The sequence below is a fragment of the Bufo gargarizans genome, chromosome 4, assembly GCF_014858855.1.
Source record: "Bufo gargarizans isolate SCDJY-AF-19 chromosome 4, ASM1485885v1, whole genome shotgun sequence".
Classification (NCBI taxonomy): Eukaryota; Metazoa; Chordata; class Amphibia; order Anura; family Bufonidae; genus Bufo; species Bufo gargarizans.
The window spans coordinates 522,437,295-522,458,213 of record NC_058083.1 but is presented as its reverse complement, the minus strand read 5'-3'; the positions used below and the strand labels follow the sequence as shown (position 1 = coordinate 522,458,213).

At 42.8% G+C, this 20,919-nt stretch overlaps 1 protein-coding gene across 1 annotated transcript in view; it reads left to right on the top strand.

The window, feature by feature from the left end:
- Positions 1-17,656, top strand: part of EHD3 (EH domain containing 3) — a 40,824-nt gene extending 23,168 nt beyond the window's left edge. The window contains exons 4-6 of the mRNA XM_044288994.1: positions 11,483-11,895; positions 14,617-14,781; positions 15,632-17,656. Of these exons, the coding sequence (XP_044144929.1) occupies positions 11,483-11,895; positions 14,617-14,781; positions 15,632-16,159 (1,106 nt within the window). The 3' untranslated portion in view covers positions 16,160-17,656. The remainder of the gene's footprint in view (positions 1-11,482; positions 11,896-14,616; positions 14,782-15,631) is intronic.
- The last annotated feature ends 3,263 nt before the right edge of the window (positions 17,657-20,919 follow it).

Sequence of the window (20,919 nt, the reverse complement as noted above, 5' to 3'; positions counted from 1 at the left end):
GCTTCCAGGATATTAGTCACTGTCCTTGTTTGTAGACTTGTCCCTTTCCGGTTACACCTCTGTGAATAAGGAATCGTCATCCGTGTCTCTGGATTATCGCTTCTGAGCCTGTAATTGGGGTGGATTACAGCGACCTGCAATCCCAAAATATTCCAGATAACCCAATACGACCTCCAGACCCCGATTTCATAGTCCAGCTCTTTGCCAGGGTCCTCACTATGGAGATCACTAGTCTTTACAAATGGTGTGAGGACTTCTAGCTCTTCTGGCTGCTGAGAGCTCAAGGTACAGGGCATTCTGCTGCAATGCATTGCTGTAGGGGCTAAAACAGCGGACCGCAGCAAGGTAGTGTAGTCAGAGACAAATGGGCAGGAGCAGAATTTTAAATGCAGCTTTAGAGGTGACTGGAGTATAATTCTAGGTCTGACTGCTCGCTATTAGGGATGAGCGAATCGACTTCGGATGTTTCATACAAAATCTATTCGCTCATCGCTACTCTCTATCCTAGCGCTTTCATTTTTTTAGCTCACAGCATCTGCTTTGCTTGGACTGGGATCTTCGTGCTTTGGCAGCGGTCTGTAACTTTCCACTGGTTGTCGGTGACCGCTCTCCATGTCGCTCCTCCTGGTGCTAGAAGCGGAGTCAGAACATGATAAATGATGGCTGAGTGCTCAGTCTGCCCCATCAGCTGTGTTTTCCTTCTGCAGCCGCACCGCAGAGTGACCGCGGACGCTACCTCTGATGTCCACGCTCCTGCTGGGCCTGCAAGCTGTGTGTAAAGAAAAAGTGTTGGCATAGTACAGTGCCCCCTACTGACAGGGCAGTTATGTAATCAGAGTCTTCTACTGGAGCAAACCTGTAATTATACGGTCCTCTATAAACAGTGCATATCCTTAAAGGGGCTCTGTCCTCTCTCCTGATATGTCTGTCTTAGTAAATGCTTGCATTCTTCATAAAATCTTGGATTTTTTTTTTTCTTAGAAATTGGTATAGTGCCGTTCCTCTAATATTCCTCCTGGAAGTTAATGAGTAAATGGATAACTTGTTATACCAGTTGGGGAAGGGGGTGTTCCTTGCACATTGTGATTCTGTCCAATCACTGCTGACTATATAGGGACTCAGCCATTTGGATAAGTTATATGGTAAAACCCAGGTTTCAGTTTATTCCTAAATGTTCAGGAGCTAGAATAGAGGAACACAACACGGCATTATGAGAATAGATGCTGCTCTAGAATTGCTATTACATGAAGGATACAAATGGAAAACAGACATTTTAGAAGACAGGTCCTCTTTAAAGGGGATGTGTATTTTTATGATGCTACTTTCCAGAAGGCGTAATGGGGTGTCTAAATCTGACACCTGCCCCCATAAGCTGCTGCCTCTATGGAGGGTTGTTGGTATCTGTCCATAGTGGACGTGTATAGAAAGTAATGGGTCTCTCGCCAGTCAGGGCTCAGCAAATAAGGAGCATCGATCCTCAGTTCTCCAGAGTGTTCCACTTTAACCCTTAGAGGACCTTGCAATTTTCCATTTTTTGGCGTTTTCATTTTCACTCCCAGTCATAACTTTTTTTATTTTATTTTTCTGTTCACTTAGCCTTTTATGAGGGCTTATTTATTGCGGGACAAGTTGTACTGTCTAATAGCACCATTTACGGTTGCACACAATGTAGTGGGAAAAGGGGGGGGGGGAATCCAAATGGGGTGGAATTGGAAAAAAGATGCAATTCTGCCACAGTTTTATGGGTTTTTCTCTTACGGCGTTCACTATGTTACCTTCATTCTCCAGGTCAGTATGATTACAATGATACCATACTTGTGTAGTTTTTCTTGTGTTTTAATACTCTGGAGGGGAAAAAAAATTATTATTATTTTTTTTTTTTTTGATCGCCATATTCTGACCCCTAACTTTTTTTTGGGGGGGGAAGGGGGGAGAAATAGCAAATTTGCTGTGTTTTTTTTTTTTTTTTTTTGTTATGCCATTCGCTATATTGAATTAAAATTGTTATTTTAATAGTAGGGGCACTTTTTTGCACGTGGCTTTTCTAATGGGGTGTGTGTGTGTGTGTGTGTGTGTGTATATAATATAATTTTTTTTTTTTTAAGTCATTAAGTCACCCTGGTTGATTATAACTGGCAATCATTATATTGCGCATTGAGTTCTGTGATTGCTATAATAGCCATTATTGAACACTTGATTTACAATATAACAATACAGTGCTGACACCTGCTGGCCTGTATTAGTATATTTTAGCAATAGCTACCAAAGCCTGCTTGAGGCTTCCGGCTATTACGCTATGCATCAGGTTCCCTGATCTCAGCCGGGGAACTCTGTTACAGGAGCGCGTGTCTCCTGCTTCTGGACCACCCAGATGCCGTGGTCACATTTGACCACAACATCTTTTAAAGTGCCGACTTCCGCCGTACATGTATGGTGGCAGGTGTGAAGGGGTTAATTGCAGATTTGCACCTATGACACTGGCTGACCTCTTACATGTGCGCTTGGCAGCTGAAGGCATCTGCGTTGGTCCCATGTCCATATATGTGCTCGCATTGCTGAGAAAAATGTATGCCCTCTCTGCATTTAGCATTTTGACAGGGCCAGGCAAGTGTGATAATGTTTTCACTGCTCAGCCCTGTCGAGCAAAGTGCAGACTGTGTGACAATGACAGAGATGGTGCTCCTAGAGGCTCCCGTTGCTCCTAGAGGCTCATTTGCATATAATAAAACATCATATTTTTTTCTCAGCAATGCGGGCACATATGAACATCAGACTAAGGCCTCATGCACACGACTCTTTTTTTTTTTTGCGGTCTGCAAAAACGGGTTCCGTAGTTCCGTGATCCGTGTCCGTTTTTTCTTCCGTGGGTCTTCCTTGATTTTTGGAAGATCCACGGACATGAAGGAAAAGGTTGTTTTGGTGTCCGCCTGGCCGTGCAGAGCCAAACGGATCCGTCCTGACTTACAATGCAAGTCAATGGGGACGGATCCGTTTGCCGTTGACACAATATGGTGCAATTGCAAACGGATCCGTCCCCCATTGACTTTCAATGTAAAGTCAGGGTATATTTTAACTTGAAGCATCCCCATCACCATTGGAACGCCTCTATGTTAGAATATACCATCGGATTTGAGTTAGATCGTGAAAACTCAGATCCGACAGTATAGTCTAACACAGAGGCGTTCCCATAGTGATGGGGACGCTTCAAGTTAGAATATACTACGAACTGTGTACATGACTGCCCCCTGCTGCCTGGCAGCATCCGATCTCTTACAGGGGGCTGTGATCAGCACAATTAACCACTCAGGTGCGGCACCTGAGGGGTTAATTGTGCGGATCACAGTCCCCCTGTAAGAGATCGGGTGCTGCCAGGCAGCAGGGGGCAGTCATGTACACAATTCGTAGTATAGTCTAACTTGAAGCGTCCCCATCACTATGGGAACGCCTCTGTGTTAGGATATACTGTCGGATCTGAGTTTTCATGAAGTGAAAACTCTGCAATGAAAAATCTTTTATGCAGACGGATCTGCGGATCAGTCTGTATGAAAGTAGCCTACGGACACAGATCACTGACGCGGATGACAATCTTGTGTGCTTCCGTGTTTTTTCACGGACCCATTGACTTGAATGGGTCCGTGAACCGTTGACCGTCAAAAAAACAGGACAGGTCATATTCTTTTGACGGACAGGAAACGCGGGTCACGGATGGGGCTGAACAACGGTGCATTTTCTGAGTTTAACGGTCCGCAGAAAATCACGGAAAACGGAACAACGGACACGGATGCACACAACGGTTGTGTGTATGAGGCCTTACACAGATGTCTTCCACTGCCAAGCGCACATGTAACAGCTCAGCCAGTGTCATAGGTACAAAACTGCTGACAGATGCCCTTTAAGGATGCCTGTTGAACTCGCCATTATGAAACTTAACATCATTCCTTGCCTTCTCACTCTGATCCCTTTTTGTCTTAATTTGTTTAAATGAATTGGAAAGTCAGCAATGATCAAGAGAAGATTTTGAATTCAACTTTTAAGGCTTACATTTTTTATTTTTTTATTTTGTCTTATTTTTATTTTCTTTATTTACATTGCATCTTGCCTTTTTATTGGAGGCTCCACCATCATTTTGAGAACTAGAACAGCACATCAATGGACCCCATTATAACTCTGTGGGGTCCGTGGTTCACCAGTGGATCCGGCACGGTGTCATGGACTGCAGCCTTGGAGCCTGTGTGAGCAGAGCCCCACAGCAAAGAGTGAACCTTTTTTGAAAGTTTGTACTCCCTGCATGTAAATCTCGGAATACAGAGTTGTGTCTCCCTTTATATGAGGGGAGGCTCACAATGAAGGATGAAAAATGTCTTTCGGTCTCTATTGTCTTATATGCAGAAGACAAAACGGCTCATTTACAATTATAACAGAATTTGTAGGATTCCAGGAGTCTGCAGTGAAGATTCAGATGGATGTTACCAGTTGGGGGTGTCCCTGCTCAGTCTGACATTATCCAATCAGTGCTGCCAGTGTCAGACTGTGCAGGGACCCCCCCTTCCCCCCCATTGGTAATGCCCAGCTCGACTTCATTGCGAACTTCTAGCAATTCATTCAACTTCTAGCAGGAATAATAAATGAATGACACAACATAGAGTGATAAGAATAGATGCTCCAGAATTATTACATCTGTAACGTAAGTAGTAACTAAAACAGACCTATCCGGAGCGGTGGTGACGGGTTTGTCCGAGATATTGTCTTTGAGCAGGAAATGTAATAATGAAATCCGCTATACTCCAGCGCAGCCGCTCCAGTCCCTGCCGCGCAGTATCTCAGGATGGAGCAAGGAGTCTGTCTGCCGATATATTCTGCATGTTTCATGTGTTTTCTCTTGTGTGTTTTTTTTATTCTCTTATCCAGCACAAGTGGAAAATGGTTATAGCAGTCTGCGCAGATGCCTTTACGGAGGTATTGAAACGCACAAGCGCTTTTTGCACTAAAATACAACCAAAGGGATTCGGCTTCGTCCCTGCATGAATAATTAATTTGCTTAACAGCTCTGACAATGTAACATTGACATTTTGCAGTAACCGCTGCTTAGCATTTGCTGCAATGTAAAAGTGCCGCAGTGCATTTTGCATTAAAACAGTAACTCGCACTTATGTAGATATACTGTATCAGCGGGGGTCCGACACCCAGCACCAATCAGCTTTCTGAGGAGACGGCGTGCGCATTTGCCATCTCCACTGCTGCTGTCTATGGCACAGACCATAGACAGCAGCATCGAACAGGAAGAGCAAAGGGAGATGGCACGTGTGCACTGCGCGCGCCTTATTGGTGGGGTGCTGGGGGTCGGACCCCCGCCGATCTGATATTGATGACCTCTCATGAGGCTAGGTCATCAATAGTAAAAGCCCTGACAACCCCTTTAAAGGACAGGCTTCTTTATATAATAATAATATTATTCTTGCCTGTACCCCACTTATGCTAAACAGGAGGTGACAGTTGGGAGGGGGGGCAGTATGGTGGGGTCCTCACGCCATAATACTACATCTGCCTGTGATAGTGACATGATTGTTGTCTGTATGCCATAGACAGCACAGAAAAAGCTAAAACCGCACTTCAGGGTAAGGTCCCAGCAAACAGCTCCCCATATCTCAGCTGCCGAGAACCTTGTGAGCGTAACATATAGAGGGGTTTGGGGGCGAACTGCAGTCACAACTCGGGTTTTGAGTGGAGTTGCCTTTAACCCCATTGACCTTGCCTTATGCTGGACCCTATAAATAGTACAACTATAGAAGAATCCTCCTGATACCTGTAATACATCAAAGCCCCTACCCTACATGTGCTGTGAGGAAGTCACAGTCTCCTATTATTGTCCCGAAAGGGAAGGAAATGCCAGCTCCACCATCCTACGTACTCGTAGATGACAAATGACCCCTCTGCCTCTTAAGTTTTGTGGGTTATTTTGTTTTTTAATTCTTGAATCTTAGCTTTTTGTCTCAGGCTTGTCCTTAGTCGACCTCTCGAAGAAGCTAGTGATCCGCAACCTCCGGCAATCTTCCAATGCTTGTCCATTACTATATCTATAAGATGACAAAGCTATGTAACCCCAAGGCAATAGAGATTAAGGAGAATAAAGCCAGTAGGGCAACTTTACCCATTCAGTTCTATTGGACTGCAACTTGAGTTGAGTCACAGCATGTGGTTACCCAATCTGTCTGCACCTCTGCTGAAGGTCTGGTGTTGACCTACCATGGGGCAACCTGTATGTAAAGTTGGTAGAAACACATGGCTGCTTGAGTTGTGTGAGCCCAGGTCTAAGATTCCTGCACAAGCCAAGTCCTCTGATGCAACTTTCATTGAGATGAAGAGTGGAATAAGTCCATGCCAATGCTGGCCTCCATAGTTTGATATGGGTGAAAAGGTCAATTGGAGAGACCATTAAGTCTAGGAGACTCGGTTGTGCTTGGGCTTCGAGCATGTACCAAACACGAGAAGTCATCATCCAACCAAGGTGTTAAGTCAGGGACACAGATACCTTGGAAGTGAAGATAGTAGTCACTCCCCACATTGGATGAGGCAAGGTTTGTAAATCAGTTGATTTGACACCAGATCACTTCAAAGTGGTATTTATGGAGCTTCATGGTTGGACCTGTTCTGGTCACAAGTCCTCTTTTGAGAAGATGAGGACCCACATGTTCTCCTAACTCAGTCAGGTCCTTGTGCTTTCTGAAAAACTAATAAAATAATGAATTTGGATTGTTCACGTTGGTGAGACCATGTCTAATTGAAGCTGGTCCTTACATGGGGACCTCTGTGATGGCTTCAGGTACTGTGCAGGCTTTAAAGGGGTTGTCTGGTCTGCATCAGGTAGCCGGTAAGCAGCATGCCTTGCTACGCTGTTTCAGTAGCTCCCATGCAACGGCCAGCGCCAGATCGATCCATTGTTTCCCGGACACCTGATGGTCAGGGGGGGGGCTTAGTCTCATCTCGCCTTAGTAACTGTGAGGTGAGACAACCCCTTTAAATCCAGCACAGTACCTAAAGGCACCATAGAGATCTGCATGGTAGCACCGTGTCCAATTTGGAAAACAATCCAAATTCATTCATTTTATCAGAAATATTTTGAAAATCTGTATTCATTTTGTCCAATCTTGTAAGTAAAGACTGTGAATTAGTTCCTCACAATTTTTAAGAGCTCTGCTTCCACTCATTGAATGGAAACGTTATTGTCAACTTAAAATCCTAGGTGACGTGCTACAATGTATCAGTCTATACAGGGGTGGGCAGCCTGCGGCACTCTAGCTGTTGTGAACCTACAACTCCCAGCATGCATACTTGCTCTGCTCTTCTCGGAACTCTCATAGAAATAAATAGAGCATGCTGAGAATTGTAGTTTCACAACAGCTGGAGAGCTGAAGGTTTCCCACCCCTGGCTAGAATAGCGTCATAAATCTGTCTCATCCTGCACCTCCAGGCTGAAAACTCTTACCTGTGCTAAAATATTGTAAAAAAAAATAAAAAATTATCGGGGTGGATTCTTAGCCTTTGTATGCAACCAAGAATGCTTTTCCATTCACTGACTGCAAGCAGAGATCTTGACAATAGTGAGGAACTGAAATGCAAGATATATTCGAAAGTTGCCGAAATCATCCTGTTTGTCTCATTAGCACAACTTCTGTCCATTTGCCATATTTAGGTATATAGACATCATGGAAAGGGGCCCCTAATCAGGGCCTCCCTCCTGTGAGCCAGTGGACAGCCAACAGCAATCGGTGATTCTTACTCCTGGGGACTTGGGCCTTTTGGTCGGAGCCAGAACTGCAGCTGACCACCAAAGTATCCCTCATAATAAAGCGGTAGTACGTAGTGACAACCCGTTTAAGGTTTACTTTATTATATATGAGACTATTTTTAGGCGGAGTTCCCCTTTAAGTCTGAAAAATGGCTTTTATGCTATTTTACTAGTATCCAAGAACCAATGACCCATATTCTGTAGGATCCAATCATACGGCATTTCCAGCCATTGTCATAAATGTTACCCAATCTTCAGTCCAAGCTGTTTACAAGTATTTTCTAGGAATTTGCTCCAAAATCTCTACAAAGGGTCACTCATGTGATGAGCGTGCTTACCAAGCATCGATACGCCTTCCTGGGAACAACGGCTGAACCAGGATATCATTTACTCCAGGACACACTTCCTAATTGTGATAAATGTGATATATTGAACTCTGTTCTGATTCCCCTCTGCGGGGTTAATTGGATTAGGCCGCAGTGTAGCGGGAGGCGAACGCCGCTGGAGAGGAAGCGGCGTCCGGTGACTCCACACAATGTATGGAAAAGTGGTCTAATCCTGCCCGAACAGTACAAGTGAGGGTGGTAATCCCGCTCTGTCCTGCTGTAAATCCGGCACTCTGCATATCCTATTGTTAGAACAACAGTGAAATTCCATTACCTCTGACCTGGTCTGATAGAAAAAGGCCTGTGAATGTCCTAAACCACTTAACCAGCAATTCCAGCATCATCTGATCTGATAGATATACAAGAGGTGACCCCTATGGACCAGAATATAACTACTATAATACTGCTCCTATGTACAAGAATATAACTACTATAATACTGCTCCTATGTACAAGAATATAACTACTATAATACTGCTCCTATGTACAAGAATATAACTACTATAATACTGCTCCTATGTACAAGAATATAACTACTATAATACTGCTCCTATGTACAAGAATATAACTACTATAATACTGCCTCCTATGTACAAGAATATAACTACTATAATACTACCTGCTATGTACAGGAATATAACTACTATAGTACTGCTTCTATGTATAAGAATATAACTACTATAATACTGCTCCTATGTACAAGAATATAACTACTATAATACTACCTGCTATGTACAGGAATATAACTACTATAGTACTGCTTCTATGTACAAGAATATAACTACTATAATACTGCCTCCTATGTACAATAATATAACTACTATAATACTGCTCCTATGTACAAGAATATAATTCCTATAATACTGCCCCTATGTACAAGAATATAACTACTATAATACTGCTCCCTATGTACAAGAATATAACTACTATAATACTGCTCCTATGTACAAGAATATAACTACTATAATACTGCCCCTATGTACAAGAATATAACTACTATAATACTGCCTCCTATGTACAAGAATATAACTACTATAATACTGCTCCTATGTACAAGAATATAACTACTATAATACTGCTCCTATATACAAAAATATATCTGCTATAATTCTACCTCCTAAGAATATATCTCTCTGATATGACCTTCCCCTGCAGTCAGATGGCGGGTCATAACCAGAGTACGGCAGGGTGTGCACGCTATGGAGAGTGGAAAACACCGTGAAAGTCCCATTATTCACACTTTCCATCGGAGGAAGAAAACTTGCTGGAAGGAATAGAGACACCTGAGGAAGCGTCTGGGGCTCAGGAGCTGCTTGTGTTGACTCTTGCAGTTAACGCTCTGTGATGATATCTGCCCCGGGATCCCCTGTGAGCAATCACATCCACTAATGCTGTAACCCCAGACGCATATAACCGCACTCGCAACAATACGGCTTCCGGTCTCAGCAGCAAATGACTAAAGCTGCTCAGAAAACGGCTGATTAATCACATTATGAAAACTTTTCATTTTTCCCTAATATATTCCAAGGAATAATATAAAATATGCCAATCTGACCCCTGTGCCTCATTCCTTCTGTCTTCTAAAGACCTGCAGGGTTTATTTTCTAATGTATTTTATTTTACTTTTGTTTAATTTTATATTTAGTTTAATTTACATTTGATTTCATTTGTTTTTATAGCCGAGCGTGCCCAAAATTGCTGCTTTTCTTGAATACGGAGGTACCATTAAATTAGGCTGTTTAACTCGGAGCAGCAGTTTGAGCTCCAGAGCTGCACTTCCTACGGTGCTATAATCAACCTAACCAAGCTAAGGTCATCAAAATATCATCTTTACCTCTTAACTTTTACCTATGTTTTCTCGAATGCATCAAATAATTAGAATTTTTATATAATATAATTTATTTATTTATTTTTTGGGCAGCCTGAAACCCATCAACAAGCAGGGACACTGCTGTTGACTGATCTTATTGGTCTTCTCTGTATTCTTAATTTAGTTTGTGTGAATAACATGACTGCTTAGCTTATGAACACATGAACATCCAACTGGTGTAACATATTAATACCTGCACTAAATTGCATGTTCACATGTTATTGACACTGGATGTCTGGTGGGGGTACCATCAAGACCCTCATTGTCCCTAAACAAGAAGTGGTACCTCCAGGCCCGAGAGAGAAAATGAGCGAGTCTGATCAACACCTATTTACAGCCAGACACCATTATGTTCCAGAAACACATAATAAGAATGACAGATCCAACAACAGCAGTTTGTTTATTTAAACCACACTTAAAGGCTATGTACACCTTTTTGGGGTATTTTATTTTAATTTTATTAGTGCAATGTACTCATTATGAGCTAAAAATCCTTATTTTTTTCAATTGGACTTTATTAAAAATATGGAGTCCTTTTCTCTGTACAGAGCGGAGATCCTCTATATTAGCAGGATCAGAATTTTCTCTTTGCTCCGTCAGACAGGGGAGCTGACGGGCTCCTTATCTCTGCTCTCAGACCTTATAAACACTCATCAAAGCTCAATCCTTATCTTAATGATAAGAATGTGGCTTAAATAAGTGTTGATGACCTCTTAGTAATTTAGAGATCAGGGTTATTAGATGACCTCAAAGTGAAAGTAGGATGCACACAGCTAGAAAAACAGTTAACCTTTTTGTGACAGATTGGCTCAATATTTTTAATAAAGACCAATTGAAATATGATTATTTTTTTTTAGCCCCAAATGAGTAAAATGTAGTCATAAAAATAAATTGTCCCCAAAGGTGTACATAGCCTTTTAAGACCAGCTAAGAAATAAAATTAAAAAAACTGTGTAAAGTAAGTCCCTAGGCTGTCGTTATGGCTGTCACTGGCAGATAGCACTTGCGCAAAATGGGTCTCTTCCAGACCCATGAAACATGATTAGGGATATCAGCCATCCAATCTGGCTTGGCTCGAGGCTCTTTTATGGGTCATTCACATACAGGGTCACCATCTATAGATGGCACGTTTTCTGCCTACCAAAGAGATAATTTGCATACTTATTACCCACAAAGCATTGCTTGTAAGATTACACACATCACCTAGATCTCCTCAATGAGAACCAGTACCCACAGGCACCTACCTAGAAACTGGTCTGTATCAACAGAACTGAGAGCAACAAGCTCGGAAGTACTTACCTCTTACTTATCTCTATCTCTTACTACAATAATAAGACCATTTATTTTAATTTAGGTGGAGTGCCTCCTTATGAGATGACTTCACAACTCTTTACCGCCATCCTGTATATTATAACAGTATAATTTACCTTTGTCGTTACAGGCTATGATTTTGCCGCAGTGTTGGAGTGGTTTGCCGAAAGAGTGGACCGCATCATTCTGCTTTTCGACGCCCACAAGTTGGACATTTCCGACGAGTTCTCCGAAGTCATCAAAGCCCTGAAGAACCACGAGGACAAAATGCGCGTGGTCCTGAACAAGGCCGATCAGATCGAGACCCAGCAGCTGATGAGGGTTTACGGCGCCCTCATGTGGTCCTTGGGCAAAATTGTCAACACTCCAGAGGTGATCAGAGTCTACATCGGCTCGTTCTGGTCGCACCCGCTCCTCATTCCTGAAAACCGCAAGCTGTTTGAGGCAGAAGAGCAGGACCTGTTCAGGGACATTCAGAGTCTTCCACGTAACGCAGCTCTTCGAAAACTCAACGACCTGATCAAACGAGCGCGCCTGGCGAAGGTGAGTTAAAATATATACTCCCATTATTCAGATTAAATCTACATATAATGGGAGTTTTTAGACTCTTGTATTTATTTTGAGTTAGAGGAAGTCTTCTACTCTAGTCACACCCAGAGCGGTAGTGAAAAATTCTGGCTGTGGCTTGGAATACATCTGAACAGGGTCTACATAAAACATCATTATAGTGTCTGATCTAGACATTATACAGTATCTGCCACATTGCAGGATCATACATTCAGTGAACCAACAGGGGGCTCCAGTGAGATTATGAAGTCATGTAGTTTAGGGGCCAGTTCACACTTACGTTTTTGGAGCGTTTCTGCCCCATAATCGGCTACAAAAAAAATGCCTCAAAACAGCCTTCTGTTCATTTCAGTGGAAAGCAGCACTTGCCGTTTTTTCCACGTGGAAAAAAAAAGAAGCGCCACGTCCTATCCTGGGGCGGAGTCCTCACTGAATCTCCCATTGAAATGAATGGGAATTATAAAAAACGATCCATGTAAGTCCCAGCGCATCCATGCCAGAAGCCTCAAGCTTTGTATTGAAGTGAAACACCCTTGGTTAAAAAAATAAAATAAAATAAAGTGTCTAAAAACCGCCTCAAAAACTACATGAGAAAAACACGCAAAAAATTTAAAAAATTTGTTATATGTACTCAGGAGTAGATCTAATTTCTACATAAAGGATATGCATGCCTTTGCATTCATACATTATTATATTGCTCTAATGCATCTACAATTTAAAAAAATAAAAAACATGCTTCCAAACATTTTTGTGTATGCAGCTCTTATTCAAACTTGTGCATCTCCATGGTTACAGACTACAAACAAACCCTATGTAGTCTGATTTTGCAGTCTTTTTTTTTATTTTTTTTTATTCACTTTCTCTGCTTGTCTTCTCAGGGTCGTAGATAGTTGATATAGCAGGACATGTGCCTCGAGTGCTGGGTGCCAGAGGGGTGTAAAAAGCTAGCCAAGGCAGTGGGGGGTCATTAAGATACAGGTCGAAGAGCAGCAAATAAATAATTTGCCCCAGGTGAAGGGAATTCTAGTTACAACTCACTGCTTATGGCTAGAGGGAGTAGAGTTTGGGATCAGACTACACAGGCTTTATTTGTAGTCTGTAACCATGGAAACATATGTTTGCATAGGAGCTGTATACAGCCCAACCTGCGGCCCTCCAGCTGTTGCAAAACTACAACTCCCAGTATGCCTGGACAGCCTACAGCTATTAGGGCATGCTGGGAGTTGTAGTTTTGCAACAGCTGGAGGGCTGCAGATTGCGCATCCCTGCACTAAACAATAATTTATTTTTTATTTATTTTCTTTATGAAGACTATAAGTAAAGTTACTCATTTTTTGTTTTTAAATGTGTAGTATTGGGACAATATAAAAGTATATTTGTTGCACCCCCTTCAACCGTCCAGGCATGTTCTCTGCACATGCTTCACATTTTTGGGAGTAACAGAAATTGGGTTGGGTTTCCCTTTAACCCTTTAAACTCAATCATTGTTTGGGGGGTGATCTGGGGTACAGCTGGTTTGCTCTCAGAAACTGTGATTGGTGCACACTATATTGACTGCAGAGAAGAATTATGTCATTGTTCTTATCATTACATATGGAGATTAGAAAATAGTGTGCCTTTTTCCCCAGAAACAGCGCCACTCTTCTCTATGGCTGTGCCTGGTATTGCAGCTCTTATCTAATTACTTGGATAAAGCCACAAAACCAGACAAGTAAAAAGCTGTTTCTAAGATAAAGCAGACTTTATTTTATAATCTAGTGGCCCTGAATTACACAAGGGGTTAATGTCATTCCATTGTTCTCCCTTCGAGAAAGTGAGTTTCAATGGGCTTGAAATGTTTGTCTTTTAATAGTAACAGAGAGGAGCTGGTCTATTTTAAAACTGCAGTTTGTGTACTTGAAGCCGAGTCCATTGAGATGTAATTCACGTCTGGTATTTCCTGCTCCTGCTGTGAATATCTGCCCTTATAGTGCAGTGACCTCCTCCTGGGGTGAAACAGTCAGAGGAAATCGTGTGACGCTATTCTTGTGTGAAAAATGGAATCGTACATTGGTAATAAATCGATAGTGGACATCGTATATGATCCCTGCTCTGGAAAAAATGAAGAACTTTTAGACAATAGTGCCTCCCTGCTGGTGAAAGTTCAGAAATATATGTTTATGGTTGTTATGCTGTCCGGCTGTGCAGTCTGGCTGTGTAGTCTGGACCACCCCCTATTACAGCGGTCTGGCTATGTAGTCTGGACCACCCCCTATTACAGCGGTCTGGTTATGTAGTCTGGACCACCCCCTATTACAGCGGTCTGGTAATGTAGTCTGGACCACCCCCTATTACAGCGGTCTGGTTATGTAGTCTGGATCTCCCCCCTATAACCGTTTGGTTGTGTAGTCAGGACCACCTCCTCTAAGAGCAGTTTGGTTGTGTAGCCTTGACCTCCACCCCCATAACAGTAGGCTGGACCTCCCCCTGTAACAGCAGTTGTGTAGTCTGGACCACCCCTATAACAGCAGTCTGGTTGTGTTGTCTGGGTCTATTTCTAGAAGAGTACTCTGGTTGCGTAGTCTGGACCGCCCCTTATTACAGCAGTTTGGCTGTGTAGTATGGACCTTCCACTATTACAGCGGTCTGGAAATATTGCAGTAGACTTATGTTAATATGAATGTCACATGACACAACCTTATTCTTCTTCACCCTCAGGTCCACGCCTACATTATCAGTTCCTTGAAGAAGGAGATGCCGTCAGTCTTTGGTAAAGACAATAAGAAGAAAGAGTTGATTGGAAGTTTGGGGGAAATTTATTCTCGAATTGAACGAGAACATCAGATCTCTCCAGGAGACTTTCCCAACCTGAAGAAGATGCAGGTACACCTCACTGTTGTGCATTTGGACTGCTCGGACATAGAGGGGCTCAGGGAAATTAAACATTCTCATATTTCCTTTCTCTCTTGCGCACACTGGATTTTCCAATTCTTGGCAGATCTAGTGAACAAAATCTTTCCACTGTTATCTTAAAGTCTTTCCAAAAATTCCATCATCCACATCTGACCATCTAGATTTTTTAACTGCCCTTGACCTCCATTCTCTTTTTAAGTCCAAAATAGGCCTCTGACGAGGAAGCTCAAAGTGTAGTCCAGTCTTAAGACTCTGTCCTAAACTTAAGTAAACAGAACTTTAATATATTGGATATCAAGGATATTACCCCAGTGACCACTTTGGTGCTATCCTCCATAAAATGTTAAGGCTTATGGTATTTGACCACCATTTTGACGCTTATGCCACCCTCAGGCATGTGTTGATACCCATATGGTAAAGTTTAGCACCCTGTCAGTAGAACTACGGCTTTTACTTCTGGCTTTCTTTTTGTATGCGCTTTCACTTCTTCTGTCTGTCTTCTCCTCTTGTTTCAAAATTTTTTGTCTTCTGCGTCAACCTAGGAACATTATAGTATATGTCTCCAAAAGCACAATCTCTACCCTGCCCTTGGCTTCTCCATACTATTCTGGCCTAGTCTTTACTGCCTCACCCAGTAGTTTGGCCATTGCTCTCCCCTTCCATTGGATGCTCATCCTTCCTTGGCTCTCCTTTTGTCTTCAATGAGAATCAATAAATCTGTAGCATTGAATAAAATATATTTAGGGAGTTTTGGTGTCTGTCATTTTCTTTATCATTATCAGAAGCTTTACTTTTTTTAAATATATTTTTTGTTACTTAGGATCTCTTGCAATCCCAAGATTTTAACAAATTTCAACCTCTGAAGAGCAAGCTCCTGGAGACTGTAGATGAGATGCTGGCCCATGACATTGCCCACTTGATGGTACTGGTTAGACAAGAAGAAACTCAGAAACCAGTCCAGATGGTAAAAGGAGGTGCCTTTGAGGGTACCCAAAATGGCCCCTTTGGACACGGTTATGGGGAAGGGGCAGGTGAAGGCATTGACGATGCGGACTGGGTAGTAGCCAGAGATAAGCCCATGTATGACGAGATCTTCTACACTCTGTCTCCCGTCAATGGCAAAATCACTGGTGCTAATGCTAAGAAGGAAATGATGAAGTCCAAGCTGCCGAATACTGTTCTTGGAAAGATCTGGAAGCTTGCCGACATAGATAAAGATGGTTTGCTGGACGATGAGGAGTTTGCCTTAGCCAACCACCTAATTAAGGTGAAATTAGAAGGCCATGAGCTTCCCAACGATATTCCCTGTCATCTAATTCCACCATCCAAGCGGAAGGTGACAGAATAAAGCTGGGAGAACATTGAAAGTGTTGGAAGGAAGAGAGGAGACTCGGGAAGTTTACGAGTTTCCTTTATGTCGAGTTAATGTGAAGTGAGCCTGCTTGTGGCATTTTGATTTAACAGAATATATCCATATCAAGATGCGATTCACAATTGAGCTTTTATTAACCGTTAACCAGAAGCTAATACTCATTCCTTGTGTTGACTAAAACGAAGACAGAAAAAAAAATTCCAAATATAAAGGGAAGAGAGAACTTTAAGACGTAACGCTTTCTCAGATCTGTGTTTGCGTTGTATTGTGCTTCCTTTTGTTCTTGATGCTTTCCAGATACCTCGCTGTATTGTTCTCCATGTGTTATGCAGATTGTTTTTGTGTCCTTTTTATGTGTCTGTTTCTACTGATTGCGATACTTTGTCATGAGATCTTTTAAAGGGGTTCTCCACTGTTGGCTCTTCAGAAGGTTGGAGTTTACCATCAGGTCTCCATTAGACACAGCCAACATACAGTAGGTACGTCATCAAGTACGGACCTACCAGATGGATCCTGTTCATTGTAGACTCTTTGTCTGTAGTTGGCAGTAGTGGAGAACTGTTTTAATTATATTTTAAAACCTTGAGGGTAGAGGGATATTCGGCTACTAGTGCCATGAGCCTGGTGCATGACCTCATGTGACTTTCCTCCAATTTGACTACTTTTTTCCACCATAGTGGTCAGTTTTGGGGGAACCCAATTTTAAATTTGACTACTCTCTTCCACCATAGTGGTCAATTCTGGCGGAGCCTTATTTTCCATTTGACTACTCTCTTCCATTTTGGTGGAGCCCGATTTTTCCATTTGAGTAGTCTCTTCCACCATAGTGGTCAATTTTACAGATCCCAATTTTCCCTTGACTTCTGAGGGACAAAAGGTGAGATTTGTATTGGAGATCACTATGGTGGAAACCTTGTGGGATCCTTGCCCGTCATCCGACCCCAATGTTGTATGGCAGGTCTTATTCTGTACCAGCACATGGCAGTAGATGTATAGCCCTCACCTTAACCCTTTAGGGTGTAGTATGGATACTCTTGTAGTATGGATTCTCCTGTAAGGATTGTAATTGGATGTTGACTCATGAGATGACACAACCATAGAAAGTAGGTACACTATGAAGTCTTACTAGGTTGAAGTAGAGGACCACGGGTTCTGCATGTGATGATAGATCGGAATCGGATGCAGCCATTTTTTAAGCTATACCAAGATCCATTCAAAATTAGTAGTGACATCCATGAGGCACATGGTGTCTCGCGCCTCATGCATTGATACTAAATATGGATTATTGGTTGATGCAAAAAAAAAAAAAATGGCTGCCTGCAGTGAGTGTAATGTGATAAGAACCTATAAAATGCTGTGAGATTATTCTTGATATTAAAGGAGATTGTTAGAAATAGTACCAGGGGCAAGAATACCGTATTTTGATCTGCTGAGTATATAACTTATTTTATAAAATATAAGCTTTGAACTCTGTTCTGTGTGTTTTCTCGTTCTGTTATTCACCACCTCCATTCCGTCCACCTAATACAAAATTATTATACAGTTGTCACTGTTTAGCGACTGCTTAAAGGGATTGAAAGAATGGTGTGTTTTGTTTTTTTTTCTGTTCCAGAAACAGTGCCACTCTTGTCCATGGCTGTGATTGGAATTGCAGCTCAGCCCTGTTACTTGATTACAGATGAACTGCAATACCAGATACTACCATAGGCGATGGTGGTGCTGTTTCAGGTGGGAATTTTTATTTTATTTTTTTATTTCTGATCCTGGAAAAACCCTTCAAGCTTGTTTGCATATTGTAAGGGGGTCCACACTGCAAGTACATGAACCCATGCATTTCTTGGTGGACTGTGAATACCCTTGATGGGAATGTGCCTATTATATCTGTAGTTTGCGGGTGCTGTAAAAGTAAATGAAATAAAAGAAAGGGTAAATTACTCTTACCGGTAATTGGATTTTCCAATAGCCTTCCCCCAACGGCACTGACAGGAGGGTGCTCCCCGCCTCCAGGACAGGAAACAACACAGAAGCTCAGCTTTAGGGCTCATTCACACGTCCGTAGGTGTCCCGTTGCCGTATTGCAGACCGCATATGCATTTTGCATCACGGATGCGGACCCATTGACTTGAATGGGTCTGCAAATACAGAGATGCGGAACGGAAGTACGGAACGGAACCCCACGGAAGCACTACAGAGTGCTTCTGTGGTGTTCCGTTCCGTTCTTCCGCACCGCAAAAAGATAGAATTTGCTCTATCTTTTTGCAGAACGGACGGATCACGGGCCCATTCAAGTGAATGTGGGGCAGCCGCATCGCAGACCCAGTCTGTGCCCGTGCATTGCGGACCGCAATTTGCGGTCCACAGCATGGGCCGCACACAGCCGTGTGAACAAGCTCTTAAAAGGGGCCTCCTCCCCTTACCTGATCAGTAAATAACAAACTACACGGTAGTGATATACAAGAACAAAAGTTTATATTAATCCAACTGATTGTGCATGACTTTTAATTTGTAATGGTTGAAGAAAGTCTTTGGATTTGCCCACACCGCCGTTGCCCTGCAAATCTGTTCTATCGAGATGGCCGCATTCTCCACCCATGAGGTCGGCATAGCCCGTGTCGAATGGGCCCTGAGTCCTTTCGGAGGATCTCTGTTCTTTTTGAGAATAACAAAGAGAAATTGCCTGCTTTATCCACCTTGCAATGGCGGCTTTACTGGCCGCCTGTCCTTTTGTTAGGCCCCTGAAACTGAAGGAGGAGGTGATCCAATTTTTCTATCTTCTTCCCAGATTTTCAGGTAGGAAAGCACACAACGTTTTACATCCAGGTTAATAAATCGCTTCTCCAGGTCTGTCGAAGGTGACGGACAAAATGATCTCCTGACTACAGTGATATATGGATACTACCTTCGGTAGAAAGAATGGACAATGTCTTAAGATTATCCTGTTGTCTAGGATCCTAAGATATGGGGTACAGCAAGAGAAGGCCTGTATCTCTCCCACTCTTCTTGCCGTTGTTATGGCCAGGAGGAAGGTAGTCTTTAAGGTCAGGAGTTTGAGAGAAATACTCTCAATAGGTTCAAATAGAGAATCCATCAGTGCCGTGAGGACTAAGTTCAAGTCCCAAGGTGGAACAGTAGAGTGTAATCTGGGGGAAACTCTGACTGCCCCTTGATGAACCCTCTGATTTAGAGGATGATTAGAAAGATTTTCGTCTAGAAAAACTGCTAAAGCGGAGATTTGAACTTTAAGGGTGGATGGTCTAGGTCCTTTGTTTAAACCCGTCTGCAGAAAATCTAAAATGACAGGTATGTTGAGTAAGGGGTTATGCTGAATCCTGTCACTAGAAAACAAAAGGAAGGCTTTCCACGTTCTGAGATAGATCTTGGAGGTTATTATGACCTTTCTACTCTTCAGTAAGGTAGAGATTACAGGGTCAGAGAGACCTTTCTTCTTTAAATTTCTGCGTTCAATCTCCATGCCGTCAACTTCAGCTGAGAGACCCCTGGATGATGAACTGGCCCTTGTTGAAGAAGGCCTGGGAACACTGGTAGGGTCCAGGACATTCCTTGCGATAGTTTGAGTAAGAGGGGAAACCAGGCCCTTTTTTAGTCAACATGGAGCAATCATGATGACCTGTACGCTCTCTTCCTCCACTTTCATCAGGGTTCTCGGAATCAGGCTAAATGGGGGGAATGCATATAGTAGCCCCCTTGGTCAGGCACGAGATAGGGCATCCACTATCTCCGGACCGCCTAGGGGGGACAGGGAGTAGAGTATTTTTGCTTTCCTGTTTCTCCAGTCCGCGAATAGATCCAGAACCGGAATTCCCCACATCTTGGTAATCTGAAGAAAGACATCGGCATGTAAAGTCCATTCTCCCTCTTTTAGAGTCTGACGGCTGAGGAAGTCAGCAACCTGATTGCTGCTTCCTTTTAAATGCACGGCCGTTAGAGAGGATAGATGGTTTTTCTGCAAAAAGAAATATATCCCTAGACGTTGCTGCCAGAGATCTGGCACAAGGTCCCCTGCATAGCCCCCCCAGCCTCGACTGCTGGCATCTGTAGACACCACTAGTTCCATTTTTCCTTATTCTCCACCAAGCCAGGGAACATTTTACGGACAGCGCAATTGAAACTTTTTCTTGTCCAGAGAGATTCTGTTGCCACCCAAGATGCTAGAAGAAAGGCTTGCAGAATTCTGCTGTGGCTTTGTGCTCATCTGACAGCAGTGATTGTCATGATGTTTCTGATGGTACTGGATCTTAGACTGCAAAACTGATAGTTGAAGGGACAACGGTTTCTCTTTTGGAAGGAAGGACATCGGTAAGCAAGAGTTGAGAAGAACTCCTAAAAATACTTTTTGCTGAGCCGGAACGATGTCGGATTTTTTGACATTTATCATCCATCCCAGATCCGTGAAGGTCTTTTGGACAAGGTTTAGATGTACCAGACGTTGATCTTCTAAATCTTCTGCTAACAGGAAGTTGTCTAAGTACGGCACCATGAGGCTGCCCTGTAAATGAAGATAACTGGTTATTTCTGCCAGTATTTTCGTGAAAATTCTGGGAGCTTATGACAGGCCAAAGGGGAGCGCTTGAAATTGAAAGTGACATTTTTGATGATCTTGGAAAATGGGTACATGGTAGTATGCGTCCTGCAAATCTATTGTCGCCATGTTGAGGAAGCAGATTTATTGTTGATTTGATCAGGTAAGGGGAGGAGGCCCCTTTTAAAGCTGAGCT